Source organism: Trachemys scripta, chromosome 19, assembly GCF_013100865.1.
Source record: "Trachemys scripta elegans isolate TJP31775 chromosome 19, CAS_Tse_1.0, whole genome shotgun sequence".
Classification (NCBI taxonomy): domain Eukaryota; kingdom Metazoa; phylum Chordata; order Testudines; family Emydidae; genus Trachemys; species Trachemys scripta.
The window spans coordinates 6,706,150-6,722,310 of record NC_048316.1 but is presented as its reverse complement, the minus strand read 5'-3'; the positions used below and the strand labels follow the sequence as shown (position 1 = coordinate 6,722,310).

The 16,161-nt window shown below is 45.6% G+C and overlaps 1 protein-coding gene across 5 annotated transcripts in view; it reads left to right on the top strand.

The window, feature by feature from the left end:
* The window catches only part of MIB2 (mindbomb E3 ubiquitin protein ligase 2), a 105,225-nt gene that overhangs the window by 30,968 nt on the left and 58,096 nt on the right, over nucleotides 1-16,161 (top strand). For all 5 annotated transcript variants that reach the window (XM_034753113.1, XM_034753109.1, XM_034753110.1 and 2 more), the window contains 2 exons: nucleotides 6,449-6,767; nucleotides 11,236-11,407. In XM_034753113.1, the coding sequence (XP_034609004.1) occupies nucleotides 6,521-6,767; nucleotides 11,236-11,407 (419 nt within the window). In that variant the 5' untranslated portion in view covers nucleotides 6,449-6,520. The remainder of the gene's footprint in view (nucleotides 1-6,448; nucleotides 6,768-11,235; nucleotides 11,408-16,161) is intronic.

Below are 16,161 nucleotides of genomic sequence, written 5' to 3'. Positions count from 1 at the left end.
GGAAAAGAGCCATTTCTGGATTTGAAGAGGAGGACTGGCCTAGATGACCTATAAGGGCTCTCCATGAAATGGTTTTCTCCCTCCCTTCTTGTTGTCAGGCATGCCTCTAATACGGAGTCACCCTCCATTCAGGGGCTGAAACCCTGCATTACGATTTGAGGTCATTACTGCTGAGCTATGCAGGTCTGTGGGTTTAACTGGCTCCAACCAGTGTATAAAGGGTGTGGGATGTCTCTGGACCGGAGAAGGTCTTGGAGGGAAACCCTAGAAAAGGCCCATCTGAGGGAAGACGCTTAGACTGTTCCTATTTTTCAGTTACTGGTAAGTCTCAAACCCCAGTGAGGGGTGAGTTTGGACACTAATGCTGGGATAGTTGATGGGTTATGGGCTTGGTCCATGCGTAGAGCTCGAATAAGACTTGTATCCTGTCTATTTTAATTCTTAAACCAAATCCTCCCTCTTCAGAATTTAAAAAGCTGGCTTGATTTCACAGTTGACACAGCTAATTGTCTTGCAAATAGCATTGCAAGCTTGAGAGTCCAGGTGTGTCTTTAGCAGAGTTCCTTCACAGTTCCGTGGCTGGGCAGAGAAATCAAAGCTGGTGCAGGATAGACCTGTGTGTGTGTGTGAAATCATTGAATCATCGACACTGGTCCCTGAGAAGGGAGTTTGGCAAAAATTAAAACATAAATCTCAAGTTCGTTCGTTCTCTCTCTCTCTCTCTCTCTCTCAAAAATCATGCACACGCAGCTTCCCTGTCCCGGCCATGCACACATGTTCTTATGTCTTCTTAAACACGAGAAAGCAAGAAGAACTAAGGTCTCTACCTTCCCGATTTCTCCCTGATCAAAGCAAATATGAGCAAAAGGCTCAGTGGTGTGCACGGGAAACGTGTTTGCGTTGCCTTCCTGGCCCGCTAGGTACTGTGTTTGCACAATACTGTATTTAGGGAAGGGGAGAAAACCCTTCCTTGTTCCAAAGGTTAAATTCTAAACTGAAATTAAGATGTGCCCTAGCCAGTGGGGCCCCTCTTGTAAATAACAAATAGCTTGTCATTTAATGCTGGGATGGTGTGTTCATGCATAATGAGTTAGCAGAGTTTATGCTTCCTACCCAGTTATGGAATAAACTTGAGTGGCTGAACAGAACCAGCAGACAGGTAGTACAGAGCGAAGAAATGTTTCAAAAATCCAGCAGTAAATCCCTGCATGGGATGGAGTGCGATCCAGTAGTTACCGCAGAGGTCCACACTCAGTTCTCAAACTGATTCAATGTGTAATCATGGACAAGTCATTTATCTCCTCTGGTTATCCCTCTGTAGTATGGGAAGGGGGTTATAATATTAAGCTAGCTCCCTAGGGGCTTAATTCATTAACATTTGTAAAGCCCATCGAGATCCAGGCTTTGAAAGCGCTATAGAGCAGCAAAGCCCTAATAAACCATCTCCATGCAAGTGTACGAAACCAGCGGGCAGCTGGAGTGTGTGTGAATGAACGCTGATGTTGCCACATCCACCTTTAATAGCCCTGTGAGCAGGAGGATCTGGATATTTCCTTACCAGACTTTTATTGACAAAATACTGGAGATGATGTTGACAGTGCAGAGAGGCCAGGACAGAGCTATGTAAACAGGTAGGTTGGTAATCTCCGTGGGGAGGGCTAGACAGGGAGTGCAGATGCTCAGGGATGAGTCTGTATTGCTGGGTCATGGTGGTTCCCTCTTCTCGGAGCATAATCAACAGTGGCCCTTTAGGTTCAGCCTAGCCGCTTCAGAAGTGGTTTGTTTTCGTATTTGACACGTGAACCTCCTTCCTCAGACATTTGTGAAAGAAATGAGCAGGAAACATTTTGATCTAGTGTGCCAAGAACAGTATGCAGAGAAGCTGTCTTGAATCCTGAAATGCAGTTAAGATCCTCGGTTTGTTTGTCTGGCTTAGTGTATGACTCTTTATTCCCACCACATCTTTTCACTTCCACCATGTCGGACAAAAATGAAAAATAAACTTGAACGCTGATGGGTGGCTATAGCACTGGCAGTGTGTGTTGCCTTCAAAGTCTGGTGCTGCACTTTGGCTGTCAGGTTTGGGGCACGATTTCCCAAGATGTAACGCACCCTCACTTCCCACTGAAATCACTGGAAGATGCTCAGCACCTTGCAGGATTGGACATCTAGATGGAGGGCTGTCATGGGGAGATGGGTCCAGCCCCAGCTGTGACATACTTAGCTTGTCTCCCAAGGTGGAGAAAATGAATAAAGGCAGGTCATGGGGCTATGTCATGGGGTGGAGATAGGACAGAAGCCAGCTGGATAAGAGGGGGGACTACAGTAGGAAGCCCTGGGGAGTCTCAGCTTGCTGAAGAGAGACTTCAAAGAGCCCAGGAGGGGCTATTGCATGAGAGCAGAGGGTGGATAGAGTATCTTGAGAAGACAGACCAGAAGAAGGGGGTGTGTTCATCTTGAGACTGGTGCCGAAGACTTTATCTTGTGTTTAGTCTGGCCTAAGTATCACCCTCAATAAATACTAACTAGCAGAAATTACAGGGAACAAGATGGTTGAATGGACGAATGTTTATGTGATATGCAGTATTGTAACATTACCCATCACAGGAATACCTCTTTAATATCAGAAATAATACAGAATCCATTTTAATCTCTATTTTTAGTTCACATAAATTGCTATGCAAAAACATTTCCTATCCTTGAAGCCATTTTTATTTTGGCCCCATCATTCTGCAGTGTATCTCTAATCACCTGCCACTAAAAAGGGGCTTAGTTGCAAGTGACGATTCATGGCAAATGTCGTTTATGAACATTTAGTGCCGAATGGAAGCTATTTCAACGGCATCTGAAAGCAGAATTTAGCTCTTTAGAACTTCATTCTGAAGTACAAAGATCTTTATGAAGAGATCAAATGATCTATTAGGGTTAAAAAAAAAATTAGGCTAAAAGCCAAAGGATACAATTTTCACCTCAATGACTCAACTCCTCTGTCACTTTTGAAAAGGAGATTTAAGCACTTTGGGAGTCTCTTTCATTGACTTTTTATGGGACTTAGGCTCCTAAGTCATTGAGGTCTTTTTTTTTTTTTTGAAAACTTTACCCTACATTTTAAATAAAAGTATTTCTTCAAAACACAGAAAGGGGGGGAGGGGTTCCCTGACTTTTCTGATGAAAGACTGTTTGCTAATCAGCTAACCAAGGCTGATTCATGTAATCCCTTTTAAGAGCAGGATTTTTACTCTTGTTTCAGATGAAAGGTTATTGCTTAATCAAGCTACTGAACTGACTAAAGTTTGAAGTAACTGAATGGGACAGGGATGTAATCGCAAACTATAATCCCTCATTGTCCTCTAATTGGAAACCAGAATAGCCATATTAGCGTTAATAAATTGCTGTTAAAACTTAAAATCACAGCAACATCTCTCTCTCTCTCTCTCTCTGGGTGAAGATTATTTATTTCTCATTTTCATCCATCTCCAGTAAATCTGTCTTGCTGCAGAAACACCACAAATGTCTTAAAGAAAATGAGAGGTTTCATGGGTCTTGGATGTGCAAAAGATTGGTGAATAATATTAACATAGTATTTGGGAGGGAATGAGCGCTGGGGTACTGAATAGCTGGGGGAGACCAGGAATTGGATTGACTTAGGGATTTGCGGGTAGGATAGAGATTCCTTCACCTCTGGATCATCCATTCAAATCTAGCTGGCATCAGTAGCGGCAGGAGGTTGTTACTCTCTGATGGTTATTTGACCTGCATGAAATAGGTTTTGTTAATCTCAGTTCTGTTCCCAATGGATAGGTATCCTTGCAAAATCAACCGTGGCAGTTGAAACTAATTGATGACCTTTGTGGCAGCCTGAAAAGAACTTGGCTCCAGACAGCATGACCTCCCTCCCTTATAACTTGCTGCATTTTAAAAAATAAATAAATTGTGACCTCAGCATTCTTTTCTGCCATGACAAGCAGCCAGCCCTAGCTGTGACATACTTTCTCTCTAGGCCGCCCTGACTTGCTGATGGCTCATCCATCAAAGACTAGCTTACTTTTTAAATGTTGTTGAGCGTGGCTTTTCAATGGCTAATGCTTTAGGTTGTCTTCCCCCTCCACCCCCACACACCATGTTTTAAAATGAAAACTATTTCTAGGTGTGTGGGTCTAATCTTAGACCTGTTAACCAAGACAGGAACTCCGATTTCATGGGTGAAAGCAGTACAGTTTCTGTGCACATTCTCTCTTTAAAATGTTACCAGTAGGGGTGATGCTTCTGTGCCTGGTTTCTCATTTGATCATGACTCTCTGATCATGTTGAGAGTTGAGTCCTGTGAATTGGACTGTTTAACGCTTGCTGTGGATATTGACACCCCTCCCTATAATAGAGCGCAGGGAAGATTTATAGTCGTTTTGTCTTGGGATTGATCTTATACGTAAGTAGGAACAAAAGCCTCATGAATCCTTGCAGTGCGTTCTAGTCTTCCTTCTCAGTACATTTTTGCAGTGTTCTGACACTCTCTATTATTTCCTAGAAACTTTTGCTACAGTCTCCTTTAGTGCTTCTATAGCCTACAGAACTACAGTTCGCTTTCTGGTCTTCTGAAGATGATCTAAATGTAAATGCTTGAATGGCTGAATTCTCGAACAATGGAGGAATGGAGGATAGACTTTGAAAGGCCATTATTGGTTATCTTCACTATGGTTACAAAATAGTTTGAACATCTTTTGGTGGTACACCTCTACCCCGATATAACGCTGTCCTTGGGACCCAAAAAAATCTTACCACGTTCTAGGTGAAACCGTGTTAGATCGAACTTGCTTTGATCCGCCGGAGCGCGCAGCCCTGCCCCTCCGGAGCACTGCTTTACCGCGTTCTATCCAAATTCGTGTCATATCAGTTCGCGTTATATAGGGGTAGGGGTGTATTTTAAACCACTATAATACTGAAATGAACTGGGTAATGTATGGGCACTGCTGCCGTCTAGTGTTGGAATCAGGACTGATTCCAGTGTGTCAGAGATCCTATACTGATAGCAACTAAAGGAAGCTTGGCGGTCCAACTGGCAGCTCACAGGTGGGCTGGACTCCTTCCAACCCCCAAATGCATCCGCTCCCTTCCTCCCTCCAGCAGACCTGCTCTACAAAAAGGCATCCTCCATGTGGCGTGACCTTGTGTGTGCGGTCACACTATGCAGAGGACACCATTTTGTAGAGCACCTATTTCTGTAGGTAGACTGTGGAGGTGCCCCACAACTAGCTTCCAACCCACAGCACTGAAAATGTTGGACCATGGCAGGTGCCTGTGCTTTTGGAGGAAGATGATCTGTGCTTCGTTCATGATGAAAAGCAGGAAGTTGCAAGTTTGGCCTGGCACGCAGCATACCTATAACTATAAAATCTTAGCTGGCTGCAAATTGGTTACAATACCAACCAGATCTGGAATATCAGTGCAATAAGGAAAGATGAAAATTATCCTGCAACAAAACACAAGCTGCTGCGCAGATGCTGCATCAGATCGTGGTGTGTGGAACGGAGGAGCCAAGCACAAACTTGGAGCTGGCATTGTTCATAACCCTGTAGCGAGCAGAGCTGTGCAATGTGCTCCCAAAAGGGGAACTCCTCTGAATTTCTGGGTTTTATTATACACTCTAAACTGGGCTTGTGGTCACTGTTGTGGGCCCAGTTTCCAGGAGAGGTGAGGAAGGAGATGGTTTTCTGTGAAAGCAGGTTGGCTGTTTCAAATGACTTTTTGGTTTAACCCCAGGCTGAGGCGTAGTGGCAGGGAGCAGAGTTCCTCAAACAGAAGTGTCTGCACACATCCATGTGATTAGACCTCTGTGGCTGGTCTAACGATGTGGGAGCCAGCATTGGTAGCAGGACCCTGGTGGGTGGGGAAGAGAAGCCTTTTTCCTTCCTTTCATTTCATCCGGCTTCTCACGCAGGTGGAAAATTATGGATGGGACAGATGTTGTTCATAATAGAGCAGTATGTGAGTAGATGTAGTTTTGTTTGAGGGCCTGAGGAAAGAGGATTCATACCAATTTAAATGCTGAAATTTGTTGTCAGCCTGGGTGAAATCCTGGACCCGTTGACGTCTGGGAGATTTTCCCATTAGCTTCAATGGAGCCAGGATTTCACGCCCTGTCTGCAAGGGAGAGAATTTTATTTGAAGTCCCAGGATGTTCTTCTGTAGTATAACACCATGCTACCCAAAGTAGCTCTCAATCATTTTGGTGCAGGTGAGGGAGAGGAAGGGGGAATCTGAATTGACCAAAGATGACCTGTTGGATTTGAGTTATTTGTTCAGAAAATGCAAAATCTACAAAAACGTTAATTCAGTGGGCCCTTGTAGGCCTATTTTAATTAGCCAAAATTATTTACACACTCACCTTGCTGTGAAAGTCACGTTAGTGCCTTGCTCTATAATGTGTCTTAATTGTGTGCTTTCTTACTAGGTGTGCTGGGCACACGGCTCCTTCCGTCTTGCCTTTGAGATTCCCTGCCAGTGAGGGCCGCTGTACCGTGTGATGGACTTGGACCCATATGCAAGCATGCAGGTCGGGATGCGGGTGGTCCGTGGAATTGACTGGAAATGGAGCAACCAGGACAACGGCGAAGGGAACGTTGGGACCGTGGTTGAGATTGGCCGGCAAGGCAGCCCAACAACGCCGGATAGGACTGTGGTGGTCCAGTGGGATCAAGGGACCAGAACCAATTATCGGACTGGATTCCAAGGCGCCTATGACCTTCTTCTGTACGATAATGCACAAATAGGTAAGGCCAGTGAAATATTAGTTGGACGTTGACAAGAGGTGCAGCCATGTAATTCAGTAAAGCCTTCTGTCTTCGCATATGTCTGGCTCAAATGACAGCCATCCTCTACATCTCCAGGTCTCGCAGCTGCTAGGGAGACTCAGTGTGGGTGTAGATTGGGAACCAGGAATTCCTGCATACGAAGCCGTGCTCTGTGACACCGGGGGGGAAAAAATCACTACATCTGTGTCTGATTCATTTGTAAAATGAAGATAATACTCAGTGTGAATTTGTTAGTGTTCGCACTTTCCCTTTTCAGAGTGTTGGCAAGGTACCAGTATCATGGGTGGTTAAATATCGTCAGATAGCCTGTGAACTAGACTGCCATGGTGGTAGCCATACTGTGCCCAACAAGTCACCTGGGTCTTTGACTCAAGAGCAGGGGAGAGAATGTTTGACATTCTCTTTTCACTCCTTTAAATATTCTCACGTTTAGAATGACAGAGCACAACTGCCCAGCGCTTTCACCTAAACAACAAAATTCGTTGTTTTTTTAAGGGGGGGGGAGGGGAGAGATAAATCTCATCTACTTAAAAAGCAGAAACTGGTGTGAAGCCAAACCCCAGGCCCAAGAAGCCCTAGGACTTTGGGAAAGATCTGACCCCAGGGTAGATGTAGCTTCTGGATTCGGTGGGTTCACTACTAAGCTCTATTGTAAATTCATGGGGGGCAGTCTAAAATACATAGGCCAGCGTCATCCCCCTTACCTCCTCGCCCCACCAAGGGGGGGGGCACTGACCACCCTCCATCCCAGCAACCCTAATCCTGGCCTGGTGTGGAGGGGAGCTGCAGAGTGAGCCTGCCCCACACTCACCCAGCAGCAGTGTTTCCTGTCCCACTGGGCTGGTGCCAGCTCCAGGTATTGCAACCTTGCACAAGGGGCTGCCGCACCAGTGGACTTTACCCACACAAATATCATTCATATGAACCTGTACATACCTATCAATGAAGTATTTAAAAAAAAAAATAAATCCATTGTCTTTGCACCCTTGTTTTTGCTTTCTGTGGGTACTGTTGAAGCCACGCTAAAGCTGCCCTTGCCTGACAGACTCGAACTTTGCAGCTCAGAACCAACTCTAAAGAAAAGCAGTTTAATTCCCATCACCTTCCTGTTTGACTCCAACAGTTTGAAAATTGCACTAGCCCAAAGTCTAGGACTGGCAAAATGCCGACAAAACTTACTGCTAGATCTGAGGTACCGTTACATGGTTTGAAAGATACCTTGTAAGTTTCTGGGCCTAGATGTGGATGCTTTATGTCATTTGAATGCCAGGTATCAGCCCAAAATTATGCTGATGATTCTGATTTTGCAGTTGAATTTTGATGCGACTTTTAGCAGCTATTGTCCCGAGAACCCTGAAGCCAGAAACCAATGCTTTGTACTATTGGGAAGCAGAGTCTCGAGGCTGCCTTCTGATGTAATATAAACTATTTGGGTCAAATTCTGCCTGCAGTGTAAATCCAGAACATTTTAATCAAAGTTGGAGTTGCTCCGGACTTGCACCAGGAGAGCTGAGGGGAGAAGTTGACCCCCTGATCTCAGATGCAAGGAATTAGAGATGCTGAACATATGTAGGAAACTATTGCAAAGGATTGTGGGAACAAATTTTTCAGATCTGGATGCCTGAGATATATAGGCACCAAAATAAAAATGCCCTGATTTTCAAAGTTGCTATGTAACCCCAGATCCCCTGGGAGCTATGAAAATCAAGCCTCTCTTGTTTAGGAGACTCACTCTAGGCAGCCAGAGTTGAACATTTTGCCATAGTTCTACAAATGTTTCTGGGTCATGTGAATGTTTTCCAATATTCTTGGGCCAGAAAGATGTAGGGGAGGGATCCACTTGTGACTGCTTTGTGTCCCTGATTTTAAATTGTTCTTAATGAAATCTGAGAGGAGATTGTGTGGGGAGCTGGAGAATTCCTGTTTTAATGTATTACTCCTGGTTTTTGTGTGCATCTGTGATAGGAAAATAAAGGGAAATACATTTTGACAAAGCCATTGATGTATTTATTAAAGATTTTCATTGGCAAGCAGAAAAAGCGGCTCTGTAGAAAATCAAAAGTTGCTCCCATGTAACATCATTTTAATGAAGCATTTGAGTTTGTTTGCTTTATTCTTCTATCGCAAGAGCATGAAAAAGGCACTGAAAGATGCCATTAACCATTAATCCAGAATAAATGACGTGCTCACATACAGATGCTCACTGAGCTTCCCAGGCCCCTTTTCTTGTTGAGACTTTGTATCTTAAACCATTATTAAAACTTCATTTTCAAAGGAATCATCCCCATTCATGCAGAACAAGCTCCCAAGTACTGTGTGCGCTGCTGCTTTTTAGTTACGTTTCAAATTCTCTGAGACACGTGCTTCACATCAGAAGGGCTAAAAAGCAAAAACCGTTCAATACGAAAGCTTCCCAAGCAATCTCACTGGAGCGGTGCTTGGTCTCTGGTGTGAGCGCAGGGGTTGCCAATTGCTGCGTGAAAGATGAGGCGTTCTCTTGGGGAGCCCTCTGATCTGAAAACTGTTCTGCTGCATTCCCCAGGGGGAGCCTTTGGCCTAATCCTCCTCCTGCAAGGGCTGGTGAGGCAAGCCTATGTGGAGGAAGCAGTAAGAATTAGCTGCTTTATTTTGTTGTTGCTAGTCTTGGGAGCAGCTCTAAGCATAAGCTGGGTAATTTATGGCTACGGCTTGCAAAAAGGTGAGATTCCCAAAGCCCATTGAGTGTGTCTGGAAATCCCAGCTCAGCTTTCAAGGGTGGGGTGCACCATGCTGCTGAAGCACTGCTGCAGAAACGCTTTCCACTTCACAAGCCACCCCTAAAGGCTGGAGGAAGAAGCCAGCTGGCCAGGAGTCAGTCATAGACTCATAGATTTTAAGGTCAGAAGGGACCATTATGATCATCTAGTCTGACCTCCTGCACATCGCAGGTCACAGAATCTCACCCACCCACTCCTATAACAAACCCCTAACCTATGCCTGAGCTATTGAAGTCCTCAAATCATGGTTTAAAGACCTCAAAGTGCAGAGAATCCTCCAGCAAGTGACCCGTGCCCCACGCTGCAGAGGCAGGCAAAAAACCTCCAGGGCCTCTGCCCTGGAGGAAAATTCCTTCCCAACCCCAAATATGGCGATCGGCTAAACCCTGAGCATGTGGACAAGACTCACTCGCCAGCACCCAGGAAAGAATTCTTTGTAGTAACTCAGATCCCACCCCATCTAACATCTCATCACAGGCCACTGGGCATATTTACCTGCTAATAATCAAGGATCAATTAATTGCCGAAATTGGGCTATCCCATCATACCATCCCCTCCATAAACTTATCATGACTGCTAGTGGGGAGAGGAGGAAAGACCGAGAAGAAAGCCGGGAGAAAGAAAGATGGAGGAGACCTGACCTGGGAAAAAGAAGAGACTGAGACCTGCTGTCGTGCCTCAGATAAAAGGCGGAGGGAGGGAACCGAAGGATTCTTTGCCTGGGGTTCCAGGATACCTAAAGCCTGCCTGCCCTCGTCTAGCGACTGATAGCAAATTGTCTGAGGATAACAAGACATCCCCTTGGGCTTCCTATAGATGGAGCCAGAAGAGGGCCTGTATGCTAGAATAGTATAGTAAACTTTTCAGGAGTGAGGATGAATGCATGGAAAACTGAAGTGCTCAGATACTATCGGAGTGGGGCATAGAAGTACCAGAGATATATAAAAGCAGTGTTTAAAGGCTTTGGCAGTAGTTAAAACAAGTAGAGCTGCAGCCCCTCCAGCAGGACTAGTGTGTTAAGCCGATCACCTTTTGTGATTGGAGTCTGCCTGTGTAACGTTTCCTAAAGACACTCTGCAGTTGGCATCTTTGTCAGCATTTTAAATAACCCAGTTTCTGCTCCCGGGCTCTCCTCCTCCTCTTAAAGCATTTCGTTTAAAACAATAAACAGTCCAACTTATTCTCTGTGCGGCGTGTGTGTAGGAAGGTGAAATGGGAACTTCAGAACTTCTTATACAGGAACCTACTGAAAGTGGTTCACAACAGTTCAGCACTCGGAGTACCCTCGAAGTCAGGGGTTCTCAAACTTCATTCCACTACGACCCTGTTCTGACAACAAAAATTACTACACGACCCCGGGAAGGAGGACTGAAGACCAAGCCCCTCCATGCCGGGCAGGGGGACCAAAGCCCAAACCTCCCCTCCCCCTCCTTGGGGAGAGCGAAGCCAAAGCTTGAGGGCTTCAGCTCTGGTCAGTGGGGCTTGGACTTCTGGCTTCAGCCCCAGGCCCCAGCAAATCTAATGCCAGCCCTGGCGACCGCACTAAAACAGGGTCCCGACCCACCGTTTGAGAACCGCTGTTCTAAGTAATGCCAGCTGAGCTCTGTCTAATGCATTCAGCCTTGCAACAGCTTCTCTGATGGATTGTGTGTGTATTTGGGTTTTTTTAGGTGTACGCCATCCCAACATCATCTGTGATTGTTGCAAGAAGCACGGGATCAGAGGCATGCGGTGGAAGTGCAAGGTGTGCTTTGATTACGACTTGTGCACGCAGTGTTACATGAACAACAAGCACGACGCCTCGCACGCCTTTGAGCGCTACGAGACTGCCCACTCACGACCGTAAGTCCTTGGCTGCTCGCCAGATGATGAAAGTTAACAGTGTTGAGTTGTGTAAGTCAAAGAGCCATTTGGGGAGCTGTGCAGGAGAGTGTGAGGCTTGTGCCTGTACTCTTGTCAATAGGGCTGGTTGGGGGAAATTTATTTATTTATTTATTTTAATACATGTAATTTATTGAAAACATTTCTGAATTTTGGGAAAGGAAAAAAACAACTGAATTTTCATGAAAAAGTCACGTTAAATGTTTAGTGTTTCTGCCAAAACTTTGATTGACTTTTTAGACCAAAACAAACTTGAAATAGGTAAGATTTCGATCAGCTCTGCTATTCGGGTTCTTGCACTGTACTCTTGTCTAACAGCTGAGTGTCTATGGGTAGTTCCGTTGCCTGCAAGAGTTCCAGAATCAGGCCCACGCTTTGTACTACCTCTTTAACAGCAAAGGGTCCCTGGATTAACTCTGTACTGGGTGCAGGAGCCATCCTTTTAGCATTTACAAAGATGTCTAGTGTCTCTAGAGAAATGTTCACAATTATTTGTTATCGAGCATTCAAAGGTATACCAGGCTGTTCTCATTGATGTCCCCGACTGTTGCTGTAACCTGTAAAAGGTGGACAATGCAAGGGCCAACTGCTTGGTATATGCTGTCCTGGGGAGCAGACTCCCAGCTCTGTCACAGCCTCTCTGTGCCACCTTGGAAGTGTCACTTAACCTCTCTGCATCTCTGTTATCCAGCTGTGAAATACTGACCTACTGCTGGTCAGAGGATGTTTTGAGCCTTAATGTTTGCAGAGCCTTGGATGACTTGCCCATGGATGTATGAGTACCCAGTGCCAGATTAGGGAGAAGAACCTAGAGTCCTGGCTCTCTATCTCCTTCCCTCTCTCTCCCCAGCATCCCTTCTTTCTAACCACTAGATCTCATTGCCTATGCAATTCCTCTTCACTTATGTAGTGGAATGCAGGTCCTTATGGTCTATAACACGGCACGCAGTGTTTATAAAAACTGTTCCTTTAGGGATTCTGGGGTAGGAGGAAAAGCAGTCGTTCCCAACAGTCCTTCACCCCCCCACCACCCCGTAGCTTTCTCTCCAAATTTCAACCTCTTTTCCTTCCTGTCTTGTGGTCCATGAGCCACCCAGCACTTGGGATGGGGTCTGCTGAGCTTGCAGTAGCTAAGCATGGAGTTTGAGGCATTACTCGGAGTGTACATGGATCCTGCCAGTTTGTCGCAGACACTACCTGGTAGGTCTGTCCACACCAGTGCTAAATTGGAGTAAGCCATTACTATCCTGAGTTGATAGGCTTTTACCCAGACTTTGCAGTGGTGTAAATGGTTACACAGTTTGCAGGGCAATGGAGAATCTGGCCTCTGGTATGTGAATCAAGTTTGTTTAGTGAGGGAAGTAATGTCGAAGGAATGCAGAGGGCCTGATCATGGGTGCGCTGCAGAGAGGAAGAGTGCAGGGCATGTCCTTCTGTAGCCGTTAAGATAATACAAATAGTAAATCTTCCTCATCCCATCCCTAGTGCATCAGTGCCGCCGAAGGCATTTCCATGGCCTTCATTTACACTAGTATCCGAGTTCCTTACAAACGTCAACATAGTTATTCTTGCAACAGTCCTGTGGGACAGGGTTGGTGTCCCCATTGTACAGATGGGGAGCTGAGCGATGACGCAGCTTACCTGTGGTGTCAAGGAAAGTCTGAGGTGGAGCAAGGATGTGAACCCAGATCGTCAGCTAGTGCCCCAACCATTAGGCCATCCTTCCTCTCTGACTGCAAAGCTTTGAGGGGCACAAGACCCCGAGGCTGGCAGTAGCATAGCGGATGGGGTGCTAGCAGTCTGACCTGTAGTTGAATTCCATAATCCTTTTTGGATGAGATTTGCCCTGATGAGCCAGTTACCCTCTCTTCCACCCTTGAAAGACACATTTACAAAATCTTTCCTCCTTCACGTCAGTGCAAATGTTTGTATTATTATATTGGGTGTTTCTTAAAGATTAAGGCCTCCTGGTATGTTACACAATCGATACATAGATGACTTACTGTACCTCCATCCCTTGCGTGAGAGTGACTCCCACTGGAGTTAATGGAAGTTCTGTTTGTGGGATTGAATCAGCAAGGGCACTGTTCAGAGCTCTAGCAAAATGTTGCAAATCATTTGGTATTCTGTTGAAGGAGACTGTCTCTGAGCCTGGGGGTTTGTGTTACCCATTAAGATTAGAACATTTCTCGCGGTTGCATTAATATGACAATCCAACCAGATAACGTTGTGAAATGAGCTTTGGGGTTCCTGCAATGCGTTCTCTCTCAACATTATAATAATTAGTCTCTTGCAACACTACAGCGAAGTAATCATTCATCCCATTCAGCAGAGCGGTTTAGAGCTTAGCCGTTAAGTTGCATGATCCCAAGTCCAAAAACAATTACTGTAAATGGCTGTGCTGACACATGTCAACTTCAGTGCTCCAATTCCCATGCACTTGCAATGATTCCATAGGACACTGCTGTATATACCGTGCATACCTTGCAATGCCAGCTCTGCCATCCTTCCTGACCCTGATTGGGAACACCCAAGAATAACGTATTTTTTTTAATCAAGGTGTCTGCTGGGCAGCTTTCTCCCTGTCTCTCCAGTATACAGAACGGCCTTTTCTGAGGATGCTATATGGGGAAGGAGACAGATGGATCAACTTGTCCTCTTAAGGCCACCATACAATGTGAACTCCTGAGCTGCCGGAATTGGGCAGTGGGGCACGTGGTGTCAAAATGAAGCAAACTGCTGGGAGCTGTGCCAATAAAGCTGTTGGACCTGTTCCTGCCTGGTCTGCCTGGATTTACCAAGACAGCACAGGGAGGGGGTCAGTTTTACAGTCTAGTGCATAGAGAATTGCCTGAGCCAACTCTAACCATCACTTTGGACTGGGCACATGATCCTTTTTTGTACTGTACTGAGACAATCTCCCTCCCCAAGAAGTCTCAGAACTTTCTCCGGCTTCAGACGAGAGGTTGTTTTTTTTGTTTGTTTTTTTATCCTTTTCCTGCAATTGTCTTTAATACGTACCGTTTGTTCACTCCTCCGCCCCCAGCTTTGCAACAGGGAATGGAGTTAGTGTAATTTCCTGTTTTTTCACAGGAGTCCTGCCGTGGAATGAGAGAGGCCCATTGCATTTTAATTCTGCCAGCAGCTTCTGCTAACTCATGAACACGTAAGATTACCATGAGATGATGTTCACCAGCAAACACAGTCCCCAGAATTCAGGTTTTTTTTCTCCCAACTTGCCTGTCCATCCCCTGACACTTGGTCAGAAACGCTCACAGCCAGCCAATGCAGGGGACATTTCAGGCAGCCAGCCAGGGAGTTCCCAGACTTAATATAAATGCATGTTGCTTGTAGTCCTACTAAATTCATGACTCTTGCAGCCCTCACACCACATGTTGACCAGACTCCTGGTGCGTTCCTCTGACACGCTGGGTGGTGGCCACCTTCTCAGGTCTTCAGCAAGCTGGCTTAGCTGTCTTGAAAATCCAGCAGCTCGTGTGGAAATGGAGGGTTAAACACTGAGTGAATGTAAAGTACGGGATTGCTTCCGGTACATGGGAGGCGAGTGGGAAGCTCGCCAGAATAGACAGACCCAGGAGATTGTGGGATAGTATTGACGGACTATCCAAACATGAACTGGCAACATGAGCTTCAGCTGTGTCCTCAATGCAAAGGGAACCAGGCTTGGTCAAACACTATACCAGAACTTACCTTGGCTTGTACCTATTCCCCTTAAGTGAGCCATCGAGCCCAGATTCGGACGGGGGAGGGGTAGGTGCATGTTAAAGAGCTTTGTGTTTGGGCATAAACATATGTCAGACCCCGGGTATACTGTGCAGTGTAGACACACCCAGACTGGTTCCTTACTGTTTATCTTAACTCACTTTGAAAGTGCATTAAACTGAACAGGAACAAGTTAATCTACTTCCAGAACCGGAGTATCCACACAGAGTTAATCAGGAACAACTCCATGTGTAGACAAGCCCTAACTACAGCATTAAGGACTTGCCTTGTCCTCTGAACTCAGTCTGCTTGGGACTTGTACGTGAATTGCAGGGCACTATCTATTTTGCTACCTCCATAAAACCTGTTCGCTCTGCAGTCCAGCTTTCTGTAATACACTCAATTAATCCTATCTGCCCCCTCCCAATAGTCTGTCAGGTGTTTGCAATGCTTTCGCAGGAGGCAAATGCATTCAGGGGGATATTTGTTATGGTATCAGGGTTAGGATGTGTGTTCGGTGGGATATCCGATTATGAGGCACTTTTTACATTGATATCTCGGGGGACAAAGGTGTTAATCCTGCTCCTACTGAAACCAAAGACAAAACTCCCATTGATTTCAGTGGGTTGGTGCCATTTGCAAGCATCTAAGGGATGCAGCCAAGGTTGGTTAGCCCCGAATTTGGACATGGTTCTTTTTGCATGTGTTAGTTTGCAAAGACCCCAGAGTCCTATGGTTGGGCTGTTGGTTTTTCACTTTTTTTGCAACAAAAATTCTTCAATTTTTTTTTTTTTTGCTTTTTAAAATTGGCACCATCGTCTCACGCCAGCCCTAAGTGCTGTTGCAAGGGCAGAAATTCCAGTCTCTAGCTTCACAAGTGATAGAGGGGAGGAAAGCCCCTGAAACATTGACTAGTTTATTTGACGCTTGACTTCAGAAAAGATTCTGGCTTGGATCCTAGGCTGCAGCTCTGGGCCTGTTGTTTTGTTTTA